The 23,199-nt window shown below is 48.4% G+C and overlaps 1 protein-coding gene across 2 annotated transcripts in view; it reads right to left on the bottom strand.

The window, feature by feature from the left end:
* The window catches only part of aass (aminoadipate-semialdehyde synthase), a 147,802-nt gene that overhangs the window by 112,708 nt on the left and 11,895 nt on the right, over nucleotides 1–23,199 (bottom strand). For both annotated transcript variants that reach the window (XM_086008794.1, XM_086008793.1), the window contains exons 4-8: nucleotides 22,490–22,666; nucleotides 20,813–20,897; nucleotides 20,648–20,715; nucleotides 18,958–19,104; nucleotides 17,378–17,456 (exon numbers count right to left, since the gene is read on the bottom strand). In XM_086008794.1, the coding sequence (XP_085864920.1) occupies nucleotides 17,378–17,456; nucleotides 18,958–19,104; nucleotides 20,648–20,715; nucleotides 20,813–20,897; nucleotides 22,490–22,666 (556 nt within the window). The remainder of the gene's footprint in view (nucleotides 1–17,377; nucleotides 17,457–18,957; nucleotides 19,105–20,647; nucleotides 20,716–20,812; nucleotides 20,898–22,489; nucleotides 22,667–23,199) is intronic.

The raw sequence follows: 23,199 nt of genomic DNA, 5'->3' as shown, positions 1-23,199 counted from the left end.
GAGATGTAACACCTGCCCCTATACCTCCCCCCTTCCCACTGTCCAGGGCCCCAAACACCCCTTCCAGGTGAAACAGCGATTTACTTGTACTTCTCGCAATCTAGTATACTGTATTCGCTGCTCACGATGCGGTCTCCTCTACATTGGGGAGGCCAAACGCAGATTGGGTGACCGCTTTGCGGAACACCTCCGTTCAGTCCGTAAGGGTGACCCCGAGCTTCCGGTCGCCTGTCATTTTAATTCACTGCTCCATTCCCACTCGGACCTCACCATCCTTGGCCTCTTGTATTGTTCCACGGAAGCTCAACGTAAACTCGAGGAACAGCACCTCATCTTCCGATTAGGCACTCTGCAGCCTTCCGGACTCAATATCGAGTTCAACAATTTCAGATCATAACCTCGGCCCCTATTACACATTTTTTCTTGTAATTTTTCCACTCCTTTCCCCCCCCTTTCCTTTTGTTTCTCTCTCACACCTGGCAGCTATCTCTTGCCCTGCCAGTACACTTTACACCTAATCTCAGCCTATTACCATCTCGTCTAGCTCTTTTGTTTCTTTCACTTCTTTTGTCCGATCGCAGCCCTGCCTTCGATCTCATTTCTTTTCTTTCCAGTTTTGAAGAAGGGTTCGACCCGAAACGTCAACTCAAATTTCTCTCCACGGATGTTGCCTGACCTGCTGAGTTTTTCCAGCATTTTCTGTTGTTATTTTTACCAACAAACCTGAGTTCAGACAACGCACAGCGCTAACAATTCCGAGTTCAGACAACGCACAGCACTAACACTCCCGAGTTCAGACAATACACAGCGGTAACAATCCCGAGTACAGGCAATACACAGCATCAACAATCTCGAGTTCAGACAATGCACAGCGCAGCAATCCTGAGTTCAACAACGCACAGCACTAACACTCCAGAGTTCAGACAACGCACAGTATTATGTCCGTGTATAATTGAGACACGGACAGCAGGAGTTGATTATCACAAGTCTTTACTGAATGGAGACAATCGGGAAGCTGAAACTACAGAAGGCTGTTAGTGCCTTTTATACAGGGGTGGTCACTGCCGGTACTGCAGTCTGAGACCAGTTATTCCCTTAAAGGTACATACACAACAATTGCCTCCCCTTTTAGATAAACAGTACATAACTTTCATTTAACAACTAAATAATAACTAATTACAATTACAATTACGGTTGCTAGATACATTGGTTGAGGTTAAGCAATTATAAGTTCAGTCTTTGAGGAGGCTTCCTGATTCTGTCTGGATAACGCCTCTTTGGGGTATCAGGTTCTTCCGGTGAGGTTGAGTCAGGATCAATGTCGTTGTTTGGTTCATCTGCTTCCAATATCACCGATTCTGCGGTAGATGCAATTGGTACTTCGGTTTCATCGCCAGGTGTATCAGATCGTGGTGTGGAGTTGACGTATTCCAGTGACTCTAGAATCTGGTCAGCATGGCGTCTTACAATACTCTCTCCAACGTCCACGGTATACATTAGAGGTCCTTGCCGTGTACAGATCGTTCCTGGCTGCCATTTCTCTGTGCGGTAGTCCCGGGCCAAAACTGGTTGGCCTATCTTAAAACTCCTGGTCGGCCTTTCATTCATATTCTGAAACTGCCTGTTCTCCACATCTCTTCGGACGTTTGGCTTAACCAAATCCAAGCAGCATCGTAGTCTTCGATTGAAGAACATCATGGCTGGAGTTTGGTTGGTAACCGCATGTGTCGCATTCCGGTAGGCAAACAAGAAGTTATCCACCTTGTGTTGTAGGGGTATATCTTCATTACACCTTGCCTTGATAGCCTTCTTGAATGTTTGAACAAACCTCTCGGCCAATCCATTATTGGCTGGATGATATGGGCCGGATGTGTAATGCTTAACACCATTGTTCTTTAAGAACCTCCGGAACTCTTCAGACACAAACTGTGGTCCATTGTCAGAGCAAATCTGTTCAGGCAGCCCATTCCTGGCGAATATGGTTCGTAAGACTGTGATAGTTTTTTCTGTGGTGGTTGAGGACATTTTTATTACCTCTGGCCACTTTGAATGTGCATCCACCGCAATTAAAAACATCGAGTCCATAAAGGGACCAGCAAAATCAACGTGCACCCTTTGCCATGGAGATGAGGGCCACTCCCATGGATGTAGAGGAGCTTGTGGTGGGGCGTTTTGGACTTTCTGGCATCCTGTACAGCTCTTGGTCATCTCTTCGATTTCTCTATCGATTCCCGGCCATCACACAAACGCTCTGGCTAAGTTCTTCATTTTTACCCCACCCAGATGACGCTCATGAAGCTCATTGAGCACGCTATCCATCAATTTAGGTGGAATTACTACTCTGGATCCACACATCAAGGTCCCCCTGCACACTGACAGCTGTTCTCTTCTCGGCGAGAATGCTGGCAGCAGTGGTTCGCCATGTGCTGGCCATCCCTTCACCGTTAAATCATAGACCCAGGAGTGTGTCGGGTCATTTTGTGTTTCCTTTTCTATGTTTGCATTTGTCACAGGGAGACATTCGACTATGGTCGAGTGGAATATCTCCACTGGATCCACCGCCAGTTCTTCTTCCACCGTCGGCAACGGTAGGCGCGACAATCCATCAGCATTCCCATGCTGTTTAGTTCCCTTGTACTCGATGTCATAGTGGTGTGCCCCTAGGAAAAGGGACCACCTCTGCAGCCGTTGTGCCGTCATTATCGGTACGCCCTTCTGAGGGTTGAAAATGGAGACGAGAGGTTGATGATCCGTTAGTAGAGTAAATTTCTGACCGTGCAGGTAGTGATTGAACTTCTTCACCCCCCACACCAGGCTGAGGGCCTCTCTGTCAATCTGGGCGTAGTTACGCTCGGCTGAAGTTAATGAGCGTGACGCAAAAGCTATCGGCCTCTCTGAACCATCAAGGAATTTACGTGACCGTACCGCCCCAATGCCGTAGGGAGACGCATCACACGCCAGTCTTATCGGTAGTGATGGGTTGTAGTGAGCCAATACTTTTCTTGAAGTGATTAGGTCCTTACTCTCCTGAAAGGCCCGCTTACATTCATCGCTCCATTTCCATGCTACTCCCGTTCGTAATAGGGCGTTCAGTGGATGCAGAATTGTGGACAAATTCGGCAAAAACTTATGGTAGTAATTCACCAATCCGAGGAATGACCTCAGTTGCGACACATTTTCAGGCGCTGGAGCCTTAACTACCGCTTCAATTTTGTCAGGGGACTTATGTAACCCCTCTTCATCAATCACGTGGCCACAATACGATATCTGTTTCTTAAAAAACTCGCACTTGGGGCGATTGGCTCGTAGCCCATGTTCACGTAGTCTAGTGAGCACCTGCTCTAGGTTGGCAAGGTGTTCACTGTCATCTTCACCTGTCACTAGGATGTCGTCCAAGTAACACGGAGTCCCCGGAATCCCTTGCAGGACTTGTTCCATCGCTCTTTGCCATATCGCCGGAGCTGATGCTACTCCGAATACCAGTCGATTATACTGGTAAAGACCTTTGTGAGTGTTTATCGTGAGATACTTCCTAGAGGATTCTTCAACCTCCATCTGCAAATATGCTTGTGCTAGGTCAATTTTTGTAAAACACTTCCCTCCAGAGAGTGAGGCGAAGATATCTTCTATCCTTGGAAGAGGATATTGTACTGTGTGAAGGACTGGGTTCACAGTCACCTTGAAGGCCCCACAGATGCGAACCTTCCTTGGCTCCTCAGACTTATTGTTTAACGTTTTCTTCATGACAGGAACGATGGGTGTCACCCACTCGCTCCAGTCTACCTTAGTTAACATGCCTGCATTCTCCAGATTCTCCAGCTCTGCCTTGATGGCTGGGCGAATTGCATATGGTACCGGTCTTGCTTTGAAAAACTTGGGAATTGCATTCTCCTCTATTTTTATCGAGGCGGTTACGCCTTTAAGAGTGCCCAGTTCTTGTTGAAATACCTCTTTGGCGTCAGCTAAGATTGTTGACAATCGTCCAGGAGTGATGTCGTCATCCTTTTTACCCGCCACCGTCAGTGCCTGAATGGAGTGCCAGTCTAAACTTATCTTTCTGATCCATTCACGTCCCAATAACGGTGGTCCACCATCTTGCAGAATGTAGATACAATTTCCGTATTTTCTTGCCGTTGTATTCGACAGGCACCCTTATTTTTCCTCTGGGGTATACTTTTTGCCCCGTATACGTCCTCAAGACAATGGATGTCTCTCTCAAGGGTATGTGTGAGAATAGCCGCTCGTAGTCTCGTCGATTCATGATGGTTAGAGCTGATCCTGTATCCAATTCCATTTTGACTTGGGACCCTGCTATCATGAGGGTGACCAAAATGGTTCGGTGATCCTCTTTTGCGATTACGTTGTGAAGTTTGAGACAGCTTAGTCTCTTGTTCCCGGATTCACTATCGCTCATCTGGTCTTCGGAACTACTGTCCGTCATCTTTCGTACTTTCCTGTACTGTTCCTTAGTAGCCTTTTTGTTGTCGTTGGTCTTCTTCCCAGACCTGCAAACTCGTGCAATGTGTCCCATCTTTCCGCATCGCCTGCATATTTTGTCCTTGGACCAGCAGTCCTTCTGGTCATGGTTAGTTCTGCCGCAGCGATAACATTTTGCAAATCCTCGTGTCATTGCGTGGGTGCCGTATTCCTGTGGCTTTTGTTGTATTTCCGCAGCTCCCCTGGCTGCTGCTTCGTACGATACTGCCACGCTGAAAGCCTTATCTAGCGTCAGCTCTTTCTCTGAGAGTAACCTCTTCTGGGTTCCTTCACTCAGGAGTCCACAGACAAATTTGTCCCTTAGGGTATCTGCCAGTCCTGCTCCGAACTGGCAGTGCTTTGATAGCTTGCGTAGTTCCGTAAGGTACTCAGCATTGCTCTCATCTTTATGCGGAGTTCTCCTGTGGAATTTAAATCTTTCTGCTATCAGCAGCGGTGCAGGGTTTAGGTGTTCCTGTAGGATAGCAACAATTTCGTTAAAACTCTTCGCCTTCGGTTTGGCTGGAGCAATCAGGTCCCGCAATAGGCCGTATGTTCTTGCGCCCATTAAGTTCAGCAGTACCGATGCCTTTTTCTCATCGGCTATTTCGTTTGCCTCGCAATATAGAAACATAGAAACATAGAGATAGGAACAGGAGTAGGCCATTCGGCCCTTCGAGCCTGCTCCGCCATTCAATGAGATCATGGCTGATCTTCGTCTGAGATCTTAGCTGATCTTACCAGTTCAGTACCCCGTCCCCGCCTTTTCTCCGTAACCCTTAATCCCCTTAGCCTTCAGAAATATATCCAATTCTCTCTTGAAAATATTTATTGAATTAGCCTTCACAGCCCTCTGTGGCAGGGAATTCCACAGGCTCACCACTCTTTGAGTGAAGAAATTCTTCCTCATCTCTGTTTTAAATGATTTGCCCGCTATTTTTAGACTGTGGCCCCTGGTTCTGTGCTCCCCTGCCATTGGAAACATTCTCTCTGAATTCAGCCTGTCCAGGCCTGCCATAATTTTATATGTTTCGATGAGATCCCCTCTCAATCTTCTAAACTCCAGTGAGTACAAGCCCAAACTATTCAATCTCTCCTCGTAGGTCATTCCCGCCATTCCAGGTATCAGCCTGGTGAATCGCCGCTGCACTCTTTCCATGGCAAGAACATCCTTCCGCAGATGGGGCGACCAAAACTGTACACAATACTCCAGATGCGGTCTCACCAGCACCTTGTACAGCTGTAGTAAGGTATCCCTATTCCTATACTCGAACCCCCTTGATATGAAGGCCAACATACCATTTGCCTTCTTAATCGCCTGTTGCACCTGCATGCTCTCCTTCAGTGACTGGTGCACAAGAACACCCAGGTCCCTCTGCACTTCCCCATCTCCCAATCTATTGCCATTTAGATAATAATCTACCCTCCTGTTTTTACCCCCAAAGTGGATAACCTCGCATTTATCCACATTATAGTGCATCTGCCACGTATCCGCCCATTCCCCCAACCTGTCCAAATCGCACTGTAGCCTCCTGACATCCTCATCAGAGCCCACCCCTGCTCCTAGTTTAGTGTCGTCAGCGAATTTGGAAATATTGCATCCAATTCCCTGATCCAGATCATTTATATATATTGTGAACAGCTGGGGTCCCAGGACAGATCCTTGCGGCACCCCGCTGGTCACTGCCTGCCACTCCGAAAACGAGCCGTTTATTCCAACTCTCTGTTTTCTGTCCGCCAGCCAGTTCTCTATCCACGTTAATACTTTGCCACCAATCCCATGAGCCTTAATTTTGCATGATAATCTTTTGTGTGGAACCTTATCGAAGGCTTTCTGGAAGTCAAGGTACACCACATCCACTGGCTCTCCCCCATCTATTTTACCAGTTACTTCCTCAAAAAATTCCAGCAGATTAGTCAAACACGATTTACCCTTTGTAAATCCATGTTGACTCTGTCCGATCCTTTCCCCATTTGTCAAGTGCTCCGCTATTTTATCCTTAATAATGGACTCTAGCATTTTGCCCACAACCGATGTAAGGCTTACTGGTCTATAATTCCCTGCTTTCTCTCTACCCCCCTTTTTAAATATTGGGGTAACATTAGCTACCCTCCAATCCACGGGTACTGTTCCCGAGTCAATGGAGTTCCGGAAGATGATCCTTAGAGCATCTGCTATCTCCAGGGCCACCTCCTTAAGTACCCTAGGATGTAGTTTATCAGGCCCCGGGGATTTGTCGGCCTTCAGTCCCCTCAACTTACCCAACACCATATCCCTAGAGATACTAATTTCTGTCAGCTCCTCCCTCTCATTAGTCCCTATGTTTGCCGATATTCCTGGGAGGTTATTTGTGTCCTCCTTTGTGAATACAGAACCAAAGTATGAGTTTAATTGGTCTGCCATTTCCTTATTCTCCATTATATATTCTCCCGAATCGGACTGCAAGGGACCGACTTGGGATTTTACCAGTCTTTTCCTCCTGATATACCGATAAAAGCTTTTGCAGTCTGTCTTTATGTTTGCTGCAAGTTTACTTTCGTATTCTATTTTCCCCTTCCTGATTAATCCCTTTGTCCTCTTTTGCTGTATCCTGTACTGCCCCCAATCTTCCGGTCTGGTGCTTTTTTTTGCCAGTTGATATGCCCTTTTTTTTGATTTTATGCTGTCCCTAATTTCCCTCGTTATCCACGGTTGAGCCACCTTTTTAGGTTTATTTTTATGCCAAACCGGTATAAACATGTTCTGGAATTCTTCCATTCTATCTTTGAATGCTTGCCATTGTCTATCCACTGTCAATCCCCCCAGAAACACCACCCAATCAATCTTACCCAATTCCCGTCTCATACCCTCGTAATTCCCTTTATTTAAGTTCTGGACCTTAGTCTCTGATTCAATTTCCTCACTCTCCATCTCGACTGAGAGCTCGATCATATTATGATCGCTCTGACCCAAGGGGCCTCGTACAAGAAGATTGCTGATAAGTCCCTTCTCATTGCACAATACCCAGTCTAAAATGGCCTGATCTTGAGTCGGCTCCTCGACATATTGGTCCAGATAACCGTCCCGAAAACATTCCAGGAATTCCTCCTCCTCAGAATTTTTACTAATTTGGGTAGTCCAATCAATATGTAAATTAAAGTCACCCATGATGACAGCTGTGCTCTTATCGCACGCTTCTCTAATTTCCCTTTTTATGCCTTCCCTCACCTCCATATTACTATTTGGAGGCCTATATATCACACCCACTAACGTTTTCCTCCCCTTGCTATTTCTCATTTCTACCCATACAGATTCCGTTTCATCCGAGTTAATATCCTTCCTTTCCATTGCATTAATCCCCTCCTTTACCAGCAATGCTACCCCACCTCCCCTACCTTTTTGCCGATCCTTCCTAAATATTGTATATCCCTGGATGTTAAGTTCCCAGCCTTGCCCACCCTGCAGCCACGTTTCTGTAATCCCAATCAAATCATACTTGTTTACCTCTATTTCCACAACTAATTCATCCACCTTGTTCCTAATGCTTCTAGCATTAAGATACAAAGCCTTCAGGCTTGCTTTTTTCACACTCTCATTATGAATTAGTTTGGCCCTTTGTGTTTCTCTCCTTTGCTTATTGCTTCTCACCTTTCTACCATCTATTTCTAACTTCATATGACTTCCCTCTTTTCCACTACCTAGGTTCCCATCCCCGTGCCAAATTAGTTTAAATCCTCCCGAACCGCCCTAGAAAATATTACCCCGAGGACATCGGCTCCCTCACAGTTCAGGTGTAGACCGTCCCCTTGGTACAGGTCACTCCTCCCCAAGAACTGGTTCCAATGCCTCGAGAATTTAAATCCCTCTCCCTTGCACCACTGCTCAAGCCACGTATTTAGCTTATCTATCTTATTCTCTCTAAACTTATTAGCTCGTGGCACTGGTAATAATCCAGAGATTACTACCTTTGAGGTCCTACTTTTCAATTTAGCTCCTAACTCCCTAAATTCAGCTTGTAGGACCTCCTCCCTCTTTTTACCTACATCGTTGGTACCTACATGTACCACGACAACTGGCTGATCCCCCTCCCCCTTCAGAATGCTCTGCACCCGCTCCGAGACATCCTTGACCCTTGCACCAGGGAGGCAACATACCATCTTGGAGTCTCGGTCTCGGCCACAGAAACTCCTATCTATCCCCCTTACAATTGAATCCCCTATCACTATAGCCCTATCCCTCTTTTTCCCGCCCTTCTGTGCAGCAGAGCCAGTCATGGTGCCCTGAACCTGGCTGCTGGTGCCTTCCCCTGATAAGTCATCTCCCCCAACAGTACCCAAAACGGTAAACCTGTTTTGGAGGGAGATGACCGCAGGTGACTCCTGCACTACCTTCCTGCCTTTACCCTGCCTTTTGGTCACCCATTTACTGTCTGAGCTAGCCTTTACCTGCGGTGTGACCAACTCACTGAATGTGCTATCCACAACATCCTCAGCATCGCGTATGCTCCAGAGTGAGTCCATTCGCAGCTCCAGCGCCGCCATGCGGTCTGCTAGGAGCTGCAGCTGGACACACTTCCTGCACACATAGTTGTCAGGGACAGTGTCCCTGATTTCCCACATGGCACAGGAGAAGCATGACACGGGTCCGAGCTGCCCTTCCATGACTTAACCCTTACAATATACCTCGACTCTTTCCACATACGTGGTCCAGTCCTCTATTGCATTATCAAAGGTAGTGATACAGCCAGTCTTCGGCATCTTGGAAATCTAAAATGGCGCCTCCCGCGCTTTGCCTTCTTCCCCGCTAGATTAAGATGGCGCCTCCCGCGCTTTGCCTTCTTCCCCGCTGTTGCTAGCGCTGCTCTCCGCGGTTTCTGTTGCAACCTGCAGCTCCTCGCGGCTTTCTGCGCGTTTAATATTTTACTTTTAATTTTATTATTTTCCCGTCGTGGAACAACCCTGTGGGACTCTTGCCTCCCTCTTCTCGGGTCTGTACGCTGCCCGGCTTCGTAGCACCGGCCGCGCCCTGTGTGCTCCACCCTCTCTCTCTCTCTCTCCTCTTCCCGACAACGCTGCTCGGCCCCGTTGCAAGCCACCCTCTCGAGTTCTGGACCGCCGCAGCCCAGGAAGGATCAGTGTACTACCTGCCACCAGCCCGATTAGCTGAAGCACCGTTGACAGGAACCAAGCCCCGCTCTCGACAGCCTCTCCTGCAATCTTCAACTCCACTGACTCAGGGGCGGATGCCCACGGTCGACGCCCGTTTCTATTGCTTCTTTCTTCCTTCTGGCCTCGACCTCTGCTCACTTCGCTTCAGGAATGGATCCCATGAGGTGGTGCAGACTGTAGGTAAGTTTGTATCTGCTCGTCGCCAATATTATGTCCGTGTATAATTGAGACACAGACAGCAGGAGTTGATTATAACAAGTCTTTACTGAATGGAGACAATCGGGAAACTGAAACTACAGAAGGCTGTTAGTGCCTTTTATACAGGGGTGGTCACTGCCGGTACTGCAGTCTGAGACCAGTTATTCCCTTAAAGGTACATACATAAACACACAGCACTAACAATCCCGAGTTCAGACAATGCACAGCACTAACACTCCAGAGTTCAGACAACGCACAGCTGAAACACTCCCCAGTTCAGACAACGCACAGCACTACGAATCCTGAGTTCAGACAATGCACAGTGCTAACAGTCCCAAGTTCAGACAACACACAATGCTAACACACCCGAGTTCAGACAACACACAGCACTAACACACCCGAGTTCAGACAACGCACAGCACTAACAATCCCGAGTTCAGACAAAGCACAGCGCTAACAATCCCGAGTTCAACAACGCACAGCACCAACAATCTCGAGTTCAGACAATGCACAGTGCTAACAATCCCGAGTTCAGACAACACACAGCACTAACACTCCCGGGTTCAGCCAACACACAGCACTAACACTCCCGGGTTCAGACAACACACAGCACTAACACTCGCGAGTTCAGACAATGCACAGCACTAACAATCTCGAGTTCAGACAATGCACAGCGCTAACATTCCCGAGTTCAGACAATGCACAGTGGTAACAAACCCGAGTTCAGACAATGCACAGCACTAACAATCTCGAGTTCAGACAACACACAGCGCTAAGACTCCTGAGTTCAGGGAACACACAGCACTAACAATCCCTAGTTCAGACAACACACAGCACTAACACTCCCGGGTTCAGACAACACACAGCACTAACACTCGCGAGTTCAGACAATGCACAGCGCTAACAATCTCGAGTTCAGACAATGCACAGCGCAGCAATCCCGAGTTCAGACAATGCACAGCACTAACACTCCCGAGTTCAGACTGAAGTAAGATATTAAAATTGGACATAACAGGGCAAGACAACCAGGATTCAATTGCAACACCAATGTACAAGGTGGAGGTAATGGGTTAATTCATACTCTGAGTTAAACGATATAGAGGTCTGTATATTGCATTTACCCAGCTAAGTTTTAAAACATGATTAGGTGACTGTTGAGAGATTAAACTGCAGAGCAACTTGTAGGAAGGTTAGGGAGGATGTCTGGTTGGCCAGGCAGGCAACACACGTACAAGATAACATATCAAAGAATTAGTTTGTTATAAATTACAACAGGGTTCCATTCTTCAAAGTATGGTGGGACTAATGAGGATGTGATTGCTTTGCAGAAGTAACCCGAGAACAAGGCCAAAAGTCTGTGCTCTGCACGCCATAACAAGGACTGTTATCTTAAGGAAACATATAACGAGCAACACCACCTGGCTATGGGCAATTAGATGGTTGTAAAGCAATTAAGATGAGGCCCATAGTCACAGGGTGTGATGGGACCAATTGATAACTGGAATGTGGGACTCGGGGGTGGCAGGAAGAGGAAGTGTCACGGTTTTATAATTGCAATTTAGCTATAACTCTATATGCCGATGTGGTAAACCACTGTTATCGTTCACAACCGTTCACTATTGTTACACTGTTGTTATCACTGTTTACACTGTTGTTATCACTACATAAGGTTACCTCTTGCCACGCACGCTGTTATACCTAGGCATACCTCAGCTGACTCCACCCATGGCTCCGCCTGCTTGCCCAGGTATAAAGGTGACTGATTGGCTAGTATTCTTCCTTGTTGGAACCGATCACCCACGAGGGTGGGCTCTGTTATTTAGCCAATAAAAACCTATAGTTACTATCTTAACTCGTCGCTTTTCATGGAATGAATTGATAGGTATATCAATTTTATTGGCTAAATTTTGAAATGAATGGACTGGAGCAGCCAAACGACCAGCCAAACGGCCAGCTACAACAGCCCCAGCAGCCGACTTGGCTGCGAGCCCTCCGACCGCCGTACCTGGATCTAAATCCACAGGCAGCGAATTCAGCCCTCGACTTCGATCACTGGCTGAGCTGCTTTGAATCCTACCTGGTAGCCTCCGGTGTGCCATCGGAAGCCGACAAACTAAGAGTTCTGACCGCCCAGGTGAGCCCTAAAGTATTTGCTCTCATCCGGGACCTTGCTACATATGAGGAGGCCCTCGACCTGCTAAAAGAGCAGTACCAGAGCCCAGTAAATTCAATGTATGCCAGACATCTCCTAAGATCCCGCTCGCAACAGCCAGGAGAGTCTGTAGATGAATTTTTACGGGCGCGACAAACACTCGGCAGGGACTGTGACTTTAAAGCTGTATCGGCTGCACAACATGCTGAAGGAAATATCCGTGATGCCTTCGTGAAAGGCCTTTGGTCCGACTACTCACGGCAAAGACTGCTCGAATCAAAGGGCCTCGGCTTGAAAGCAGCTGCAGCCCTCGCTCGCTCCCTGGAAGTGGCCCATCGGGACCTCGAGGCGTACTCCGGGTACAGTGCTGCGCGACCCTGGGACTCGGGCCCGACTTCGGCCGCAATACCCCTCGCACCGCCGCCCCTGGGACCTACTACGGCGTCGGTGTCCCGGAATCGATCGGGACCGCCACCCTCGGGACCTGCTGCGGCAGCGGAGCCCCGCGTTCGGGCCACCAGCTGCTATTTCTGTGGCCAGGCGAGACATCAAAGGGCGCGTTGCTCTGCAAGGAACGCGACCTGCTCTGGATGCGAAAAAAAAGGCCACTTCGCAAACGCCTGCAGGGGGAAAGCCACAGACGCCAGCAGTGCCTCATGTGAGTCGTGGGGGCGGCCATCTTTGATCAAGGCCACAGACGCCAGCAGCGCCTCATGTGAGTCGTGGGGGCGGCCATCTTCTCCGCCATTTTGTCCAACATCGACCTCGTGGGGATCCGCGTCATGGGCGCCGCCATTTTGTTCGCCGCACTCGGCCGCCATTCTGTCTCCAGACCCGACCACCGCCTCACCCGCCGACTACAGCAGCTCACTCAGCCATACACTGGCCTCCGTCACGCTTGACCAAGCTCTCCCGCATCATCTGTCCAGGTCCATGATGGACATCGAAGTAAACGGCCACGCCACGACCTGCCTGTTCGACAGCGGGAGCACGGAGAGTTTTATTCACCCAGACACGGTGCGCTGCTACTCCCTCACTGTCCGGCCAACGCGCCATCGGATCTCGATGGCGTCGAAGTCCCATTCAACAGACGTCAGCGGCTACTGTGTGGTGACCCTGTCGGTTAGGGGCACGGAATATAAAAACTTTAAACTTCTCGTCCTGCCCCAGCTCTGCGCTGCCGTCCTACTAGGGCTGGATTTCCAATGCCACCTTCAAAGTGTCACTTTGGCATATGGTGGATCCCTCCCCCCACTCACAGTCTACAACCAGCAGTTTTTAAACCGCCCGCCGCGTACCACCTGCGGCCTCTCCACTCTCAAAGTCCCGCCCCGCTCATTGTTCGCTAACCTCACCCGCGACTGTAAACCCGTCGCTACCAAGAGCAGGCGGTACAGCGCCAGGGACAGAGCTTTTATTAGCTCTGAGGTGCAGCGACTCCTGAAGGAGGGCATCATCGAGGGGAGCACCAGCCCTGGCGTGCCCAGGTCGTAGTCGTTAAGACCGGCAATAAACACCGCCTGGTCATCGACTACAGCCAAACCATAAACCGGTACACCCAGCTGGACGCATACCCCCTTCCCCGCATATCTGATATGGTCAACCAGATCGCACAGTACCGGGTATTCTCCACCATCGACCTTAAGTTGGCCTATCACCAACTCCCTATCCGCCCTGAGGACCGCCAGTATACCGCCTTCGAGGCGAATGGCCGCCTCTACCACTTCCTTAGGGTTCCCTTCGGCGTCACCAACGGGGTTTCGGTCTTCCAAAGGGAGATGGACCAGATGGTTGACCAGAACGCGCTGCAGGCCACGTTTCCTTATCTAGATAACGTCACCATCTGCGGCCACGACCAGCAGGACCATGATGTTAATCTGGAGAAATTCCTCCGTACGGCCCATCGGCTGAATCTCACTTACAATAAGGAGAAATGTATGTTTAACACCTCGCGCCTTGCCATCCTCGGCTGCGTCGTAGAGAACGGAATCATCGGCCCCGACCCCGAAAGAATGCGCCCCCTCATGGAGCTTCCCCTTCCCCACTGTCAAAAGGCACTGAAGAGAACCCTGGGGCTCTTCGCTTACTATGCCCAATGGGTGCCCAATTATGCGGACAAAGCCAGACCCCTCATGAAGTCCACCTCCTTCCCCCTGACAGCAGAAGCATGCGCAGCCTTCTCCCTCATAAAAGGAGACATTGCGAAGGCCACAATGCACGCAGTGGATGAGTCCATCCCTTTCCAAGTGGAGAGCGATGCATCCGACTTCGCCCTAGCTGCAACCCTTAACCAGGCGGGGAGACCTGTGGCCTTCTTCTCAAGGACCCTCCAGGGCCCTGAGATCCGACACTCTTCTGTCGAGGAGGCGGCCCAGGCGATTGTGGAAGCGGTACGACGCTGGAGGCATTACCTGGCAGGCAAACGATTTACCCTCCTCACCGACCAGCGTTCGGTTGCTTTTATGTTTAATAACAAGCTGAGGGGCAAAATCAAGAACGACAAGATCTTGAGGTGGAGAATTGAGCTCTCCACCTACGATTACGATATCTTGTACCGGCCTGGTAAACTCAACGAGCCCCCAGATGCTCTATCACGAGGTACATGCGCCAACGCGCAAGTTGATAGACTGCGGACCCTCCACAACGACCTCTGCCACCCCGGGGTCACTAGACTTTACCACTTCATTAAGGCCCGCAACCTGCCCTACTCCATCGAGGAGGTCAGGACCATGACCAGGAACTGCCAAGCCTGTGCCGAATGCAAACCGCATTTCTATAGGCCGGACAGAGCAAGCCTGATCAAGGCCACCCGCCCCTTCGAGCGCTTGAGCATCGATTTTAAGGGGCCCCTCCCGTCCTCTGACCGTAATGTGTACTTCCTCAACATTATTGACGAGTACTCCCGTTTCCCCTTTGCCATCCCCTGCCCAGACATGACCAGTACCACGGTCATCAAATGCCTGAACGACCTCTTCGCCTTGTTCGGGTTCCCGAACTATATACATAGCGACCGGGGCTCATCCTTCATGAGCGAGGAACTTCGCCAGTTCCTGCTCGTGAGAGGTATTGCTGCGAGCAGAACCACCAGCTACAACCCCCGGGGGAACGGCCAGGTGGAAAGAGAGAACGCGACAGTTTGGAAGGCCGTCCTCTTAGCCCTAAAGTCTAAGGGCCTCCCAACCTCTCGCTGGCAGGAAGTCCTCCCGGCAGCGCTCCATTCCATCCGGTCACTGCTTTGTACTGCCATTAACGCCACCCCTCATGAGCAAATGTTTGTTTTCCCCAGGAAGTCGACTACGGGAACCTCGCTACCAACATGGCTGACTTCTCCGGGGCCCGTCCTGCTGCGGAAGCACGTGAGGACCCATAAAACGTACCCCCTGGTCGAGAGGGTGAACCTCCTGCACGCCAACCCCCAGTATGCCTATGTGGCATACCCAGACGGGCGGGAGGACACAGTCTCCTTGCGAGACCTCGCACCCTCGGGCACCCCTGAGATACCACTGTTATCCCCCACCACTCCCCCAAATCCAGCTCCTGTAGGCGGCATGCCGGAACCCCAGGAGCCTTCGTCGACCACGCAGACACCAGCACTAACATCGGATACTGCACCACCGCCGCCGCTGCTGCGCCGATCAGAAAGGCTTACGAGGCCTCCTGATAGACTGACATACACGAACTGGTAGTACACTTCACCCCGCCGGACTCAATTTTAAACAAGGGGTGAATGTGGTAAACCACTGTTATCGTTCACAACCATTCACTATTGTTACACTGTTGTTATCACTGTTTACACTGTTGTTATCACTACACAAGGTTACCTCTTGCCACGCACGCTGTTATACCTAGGCATACCTCAGCTGACTCCGCCCATGGCTCTGCCTGCTTGCCCAGGTATAAAGGTGACTGATTGGCTAGTATTCTTCCTTGTTGGAACCGATCACCCACGAGGGTGGGCTCTGTTATTTAGCCAATAAAAACCTATAGTTACTATCTTAACTCGTTGCTTTTCATGGAATGAATTGATAGGTATATCAGCCGATAAGCTTTACCCCCGCCCCTAGGGCAGGATATGACTGATAAGATGATGTATAAAAATGTAACTCACTAAACTTTCGGTGGAGTTGGATTCAGACAGCGATCTGAAAGGTTCTCCCCAGGCCTGAATAAACCGTTGTGACTTCAATTCGTTGGTCTGTCTTTCTTTCAACAAGCCGGTGACGTCGACCTTGTATATCACTTGGTCCGCACAGCGCTAACACTCCCGAGTTCAGACAACGCACTGTGCTAACAATCTCGAGTTCAGACAACGCACAGCACTAACAATCCCGAGTTCAGACAAAGCACTGTGCTAACAATCCCGAATTCAGACAACGCACAGCAATAACACTCCCGAGTTAGGTCAATGCACAGCGGTAACACTCCCGAGTTCAGACAATGCACAGCGCTAACACTCCCGAGTTCAGGGAACACACAGCACTAACAATCCCGAGTTCAGACACCGCATAGCACTAACAATCCCGAGTTCAGACAACACACAGCACGAACAATCCCGAGTTCAGACAACACACAGTGCTAACACTCCCGAGTTCAGACAACGCACAGCGCTAACACACCCGAGTTCAGACAATGCCCAGCGCTAACAATCCCGAGTTCAGACAACGCACAGCGATAACACTCGCGAGTTCAGACAATGCACAGCACTAACAATCTCGAGTTCAGACAATGCACAGTGCTAACACTCCCGAGTTCAGAGAATGCACAGCGCTAACACTCCCGAGTTCAGACAATGCACAGTGGTAACAAACCCGAGTTCAGACAATGTACAGCACTAACAATCTCGAGTTCAGGCAACACACAGCGCTAAGACTCCTGAGTTCAGGGAACACACAGCGCTTACACTCCTGAGTTCAGGGAACGCACAGCACTAACAATCCCGAGTTCAGACAAAACACAGCACTAACAATCCCTAGTTCAGACAACACACAGCGCTAACAATCCTGAGTTCAGACAACACACAGCACTAACACTCCTGACTTCAGACAACACACAGCACTAACAATCCTGAGTTCAGACAATGCACAGCGCTAACACTCCCGAGTTCAGAGAACACACAGCGCTAACACTCCCGCGTTCAGGCAACCGAACCACACCCCCTAATCCTAGTGCGTCCGGAAGTAAAAATTCCACCCCCCATGGGTCAATAAAAAATCCCAACAAATACATTCTATCAAAATTCCACTAAGCATCTTGTGACAGAGGCAGTTTTTTTAAAATAGGGTTGTGTTCTGAGCACTATGGAGAGCGGCCAGTGAACATGACAGTGCACTAAAACAAGACATTCTTCATATCAGACTAATTATAAAAACAGTGGAATGAAGCAGTCTCGTAACCATTAAGTACCTCCAGACTGGAAAACACCCGGCAGCTCGTGTGGCTCAACAAATTCACAAGGAAGTTCATTAAATACTTCTTGCGTTCCCTGGAAAAGTAACAATAGTTATTGTCACCAACTATGTTTCGTTTCTTCTCACCTCAGTAATATATCCAGACCATTTTCTGTTGTCACTGTGTACAGCAAATTCTTAGATTTACACCAAAACAACAACAACTTGCATTTATATAGTGCCTTTAATATTAAAACAGGTAGCCACCAAGGTTAAAATAAAAACTGTGAGCGAAGAAAAACAAGAGGCTTCAAAAAGCAAGAATGACTTTCAAGATGCACCATTGAAACACCAGGTAGGTCCGACCCCCAACGGGGACCCAATCCCAAGTGGGTCCAATCCCCGACCCCGGGAGGAGGTCGGAACCCTGATCCCAGGGCTCTGATCCCTGACCCCAGGGGGTCCGACCCCAGGGGAGGGGAGGGGTTTGTATGGGGGTGGTCTGATGGTGGGGGAGCTTGGGAGGCCAGGAAGAAACACGCCTGCTCCTCCTGCCCCACTTACCTTCTCCCCGAGGCTGTCCTTGCCTCGCTGAAGCTGCCGTGTTTCCTGAGGCCTGGGAAACCCGGCCGACCATAGTAAAACCTGTAAAGCAGGTTAAATCAGAGGCTTCCAGCATCATTAACATATTTATAATGCCAACCCGCCTCCTGGAAGCGGTTTGGCTACCCGCCCCTTGTCCCGCCTCAGTAAAACCCAGAAGTCGGCAGGTTGGAGCCAGCTTCCCAACACCCTTGGAATTTTTACCCATTTAACGCCCCACCCGCAACCACTCCCACCGACGTTCCCTCTAAGCTGTGCGGCCGTGCAGCTATCTGCTGGTCGCTGACAGCCCGGGACCGGCTTTTCCAATGTGAAATTTCGCGCATGCACGAAACTTTGAATGGGCCGTGCAGCCCGTTAAAGGGGCCGCACGCCCAAATTTAAAATTGGTGGGGGGAACACTGACTCCCACCCGATCACGCATGTTAAAACTCGCCCCACCCCCTCATGTTTCTGCACATTTGCTTCGAATTTACCTCCCCCACCCCCCTTCGAGCACAGGCCATTGTCCTTTGGTTCTCCTGTTCTGGACTAGGTGAAACAGCTCGATAATCGTCAAAATACAGGTAGCAAGAAATCACCCAGTTCTTCTCGGAAAAGAAATACATTTCCATTTTGAAGGACACCCACATCTCAGTATCACCATTTAGCTATTCAGTAATGTGCATTTCCTTCCCTTCGCTGAATGTTAACTCCCGCCATAGACAAACAATACTTGAAAGAACATGTGAAAGGCACTAGAATATTGACTTTGAAATGGTTTAAATGTAATCGGTTAGCACCCCCATTGAAATAGTGAAGAGGAAGGTGTCACAAGCCCATTGAGCATTCACACCATGACATTGTAGCCAAGTTAGTTTCAGGATGTAGCTCTTGTAGGAAACCAGGCACAATTGGGGATTTCTGAGAGAGTCTGAACTCTAGAATATTACCAGATTTCATCAAAATATTACAAGCATTCCCCTGGAACATAATAAAATGCACGCAACCTACCTTGGAGACATTACCAGTGCCCGTGAACACAAACGTAACTGGTCCAACGGACTTCGGCATTAAACCCATGGAGATCTCGTAACCGCAGTCCCGCACAGCTTGCACCGCCTGGGCACTGTTCCTGTAATTGTGGGCCATGCCAATATGCTGAAAACAGAAAGCAGCACTCAGCTCTGACTGACTGAATTCCCCAAAGCCCATTAACACAGCAGCTCACCGGGTGGCTCCAACTCGGGGCTTGTTGCTCTGTGACTAGATTCATGGGAGGAGCTTCCCAAAATATCATTGCTGGGGAATTTCCTCAGAGCCTCTCCCCCGCCACCACCGCCACCCCCCACTCACCCCAACCACTCATAAAACAGGGTTTTGCGCCGCACTTCCACCCAAGGTACAGCGACAGAGCAGGAGAAGCACCAAGGAAATTCCTGCTCATGTCCAAATTTGCACAGTGGCCTTAAAGGATATTTTACCTCACAAACATTTATCATAGTTATTAGAGAGGGGGGGCGAGAAATGGGTGGGTTTGGCCTTTGGTGAAAACTTTGAGAATTTCTGTGCCATAATCTGACCATCAGAAATCCAAGTATTTGAATGCGAAGCTAAAAAGGGGCTAACTGAAACATAACAAACTGTGGTAACACTGGAAATGGATGGGGTGTTAATAATCATTCAAGGATAATCTCATCTTTTTAAAAATGAGTATTTTCTGTTAACTCTTGGTGAATGGCTCAGTTGGTTAAGGCAGTGAGTAGCTCACCCATACCGACCAAGGAAGTCCCAGACTCCATCCCCAGACTGCCTTGATTGAGCGGATCTAAGCCAGGATGCACTACAATTAGCCTCAGTGCCTCAGGGTTAGGGAGTACCTGTTAACAACTCATCCCCCTCTGCTGGAACTTATGTACATGAATGTCAGGAGAAGACAGGATTTGGGCTCAGATGTAATGCTTCATGGCGAACAGCATACTGAAGTGTTTATCTAGGGTCACATGAACAACAAGCTTTGGACAAGGTAGCAGAGAGAGCACCTGGCATATCCACCCCCCAGAAAGGAAAACAACGCCTTCAAGAGAGGAAGGAAGCGGAAGGAAAAGGAGGTAGGGGAGTATTGACCAAAAAAAAGGATTATTCAAGTCCAATTTACTTTCAGTACTCCCAGTACTTGTCCAAAATCTCACTGTGATCCATGCCCAATGAGGGTTTCCAACCCTCCCGGATTGTCCGGGAGTCTCCTGGAATGGAAGGCAAGTCTCCCGGGCATTGCTGCTAGCAACCCGGAAGAAGAGTAGTTTGCACGTTGCCACATTCGCAGTTCCCGTGTGTGGTTTGTGCCCGTGTACTTCCTTCGCCCGCTCATGGGTGGCCCCCTGGTTCTCAGATCTTCTGCTGGTGCAAAACTGCGAGCAAAGATACTCGACTACAGGGGCCCCAACAGTTAGAAGTTAAATGCAGTAACACTTACAAACTGTGGGCACGTGTGAAACGTGTGATCAAACCTCCAGGAATACCTCCAATCAGTGTTGGCAACTCTATGCCCAATTAATCACAGTTCTTGTTAGTGCTGTAACCATCTCAGTGAAAGGACTGCCATTTGTATTTCTGTATATTTGGTAGCAGCTGGCAATTAAACAAGCCAACAGACCCAGGAGCACAGTAATACACAAAGCTTTGTAAAACAGATGACTCTTACCATGAAAGGAGTGTGATGGCCTAGGGCAAGGAAGCGCAGTCCCAAACCATGTAAAATGTTGATCATTCCTGTCACAAGCAGCAGGAAGAAACTATTAGGAAATACTGTTCAGCTCATCATGTTTCTGTTTCAATGGTGAAGGTTACAATTGAAAAAAAAATGTACCTGCTACCCCAGCCCACTGGCCAAATGCCACAACTCTTGTTCCTTTGCTATCGACCATTTTCTCATAATCAATGAGGCGAATTTCCTGGAAGTTAAAGTGCAACAAAAAGCAATATAAATGCATGGTTCTTTGGGGGTACAGCTTCCCATATCCTACTCCTATTAGTGCAGTAATTAAACATAGTTAGGGCTGTAAAAGTATTGACTTGCACTCAAGGTCTGAGTAAAATAGAATTTCCACTGTATTTTGTTGTCCAGGGTTAATACACAAAATGAGGCGATCTTCCATAAAATAGACAAAGGGATGTGAACCTCAGCTCTACATCGCAATGCTGCACTACTGCAATGATTCAAAAACAGGACAACCCCTTGACAACATTAAAATAAAAACAGTAATTGCTGGCAATGCACAGTAGGTTGATCAACCGTTGAAAGGGAACCTGACATTTCTCTTTCAGGAGCTGCATTTTTTTTACTTCAGATTTCCAACATTCGCAGTTCTCTTTTTCCCCTCTCAAGGATATTGCATGGAGGAAGTTACTCAACACAGTCATTTCTGCTGCAATATCTAAAATACACAATACTTATACCGAGTAAAGTATATTTATATTACCCTGTTAACTGATCTCTTTTGTTTATTTTGGTGGTGAGAAGGGAGTTTATTTTTAAGGGATTTTATTCAACTGTTTTGTTCTTAAGTACCTGCCCAGGTCAGAGTTTTTGTATATTTAATCAAATCCCCATTACGAAAGATTTAATCTTATTTTTAAAAAGAGCTATTGGTACACCTAGCACTGTTTTTAAATCTCCATGATAAACATTAGTGTATTCCAGTCTTTACCACCTTCTATTTGTACCAGAAAGGAACAACATGCACGCCTACATTCTGGGCCTAGCCCAGAAGCTCAGTTTTGCTATACACTGGCGATGTTGCTTCTCTTGACCGGACAGTCAGAGTGTCTGAAATTTGCACTCTTGCCTCCCATCACTGAGACGTACATCGAAGCCCAGCTCAGACCAGACAGATGGGCCCAAACTTCTTTCCTGCCCCGCTCAGTCTCTGCTATTAATTCTTTTGAAAGGAGTATGGGCAGTTTTGATTCAATTCAATTCCCAATGGGCTTGAATAAACAGCGTGTAACTGGCCTCCAATCAGACAGTCTCACATATAGAGGGCACAATGACCAAGCACTGGAAAGAGCATCGTCATATTGGTATTTTCAGTGGCAGGGGAGGCTCCTCAGAGGTTGAAGTGTAGGCAGATTATTTGGACAATAATATACGTTTGATTTCTGACAGTACTCGACAGGATTGACAATCTCAGTTTTCAAGTTTTCAGAGTCTGGGACTTCAATATAAATCAGCAGAGCCAAAAACTGTTGTTCACATAATTAGGTTTTGGCAAGGCAATAGCGCAATGTCAACAAAGGCAAGGAGTTAAGAGTATCAATCTGGTTTCTAACATCATTTTATAATGATAATTTCCATAAACCTGGAAGACAACATATTCAGTGTGTGCTAAATTAGTGGCCTTTAGCAGTTATAGGGGGTGTTTCCTTCCCACTTTTGTTTGCTCCACACATGTTTGGAAAGGTCACCACACCAAGGGCACCCTCAAACTCAGAGGAAAATGTCTCAAAATACTGTTAACAAAAAAGAAATATGCTTCTACTGTACCTTTTCAAGAATAGCATCCAGAAGAGGCATGTTTGCCTCTTGGGCTTTAATGGTGTGCGAAAAGAAGGCATAAGTCTTCCTAGGTATCAGCTTCTCCACTGGAGGGCTTTTCACTCCAATAATTATAGAAGCCTCGGAGATGTCTTCCTGGATTATAGCCCCTGCTTTCCTATAATCCTAAAAATGGAGAGGTCATAAAGATGAACCATATGGTTTCTTTTTTTCTTAGGTGAGCTTCAAAAGCATTGTCCCTCAGCAAGCCAATATGTTTGAGATGAACAAGTCCCATGTAGTGATCTCTACCATCTGACAATGGAGTGCTCCCACTTACATTCATCATTTACTCTTGATTAGGTGAAGGAAACTATTACAATTTGAGATAGGCTTGGCAGGACAGGACGAAAAATTTATGGCCGCAATTTTGCTAACCTCGGCGGGTCCGTGGCGGGCGACGTCGGTGGCGGGTCCCGTCCCCTCTGCTGGCTCCATCCTGCTGTCTGAAATGAATTTACCTTGATTGGGTTTGTTAAGTCCACCCAGCACGTTTCCTGGCCAATTAGAGGAAGCGGGTCTGGTGACCTCATTTGATGACGTGTCATCAGCCGGCTTCCTTAAAAGAACCATGTCCAAATTTCTTTTGACATTTGTGCGGTCAGTGTTTTACAGCATTGAGGTGCTGCAAACACTGAGAATCACTGCACAGATGTGCA

Source organism: Somniosus microcephalus, chromosome 16, assembly GCF_052327205.1.
Source record: "Somniosus microcephalus isolate GS21.2 chromosome 16, FLI_Smic_1.0, whole genome shotgun sequence".
NCBI classification, from domain to species: domain Eukaryota; kingdom Metazoa; phylum Chordata; class Chondrichthyes; order Squaliformes; family Somniosidae; genus Somniosus; species Somniosus microcephalus.
The sequence above is the reverse complement of the archived record's forward strand: the minus strand, read 5'-3'. Positions and strand labels throughout refer to the sequence as shown.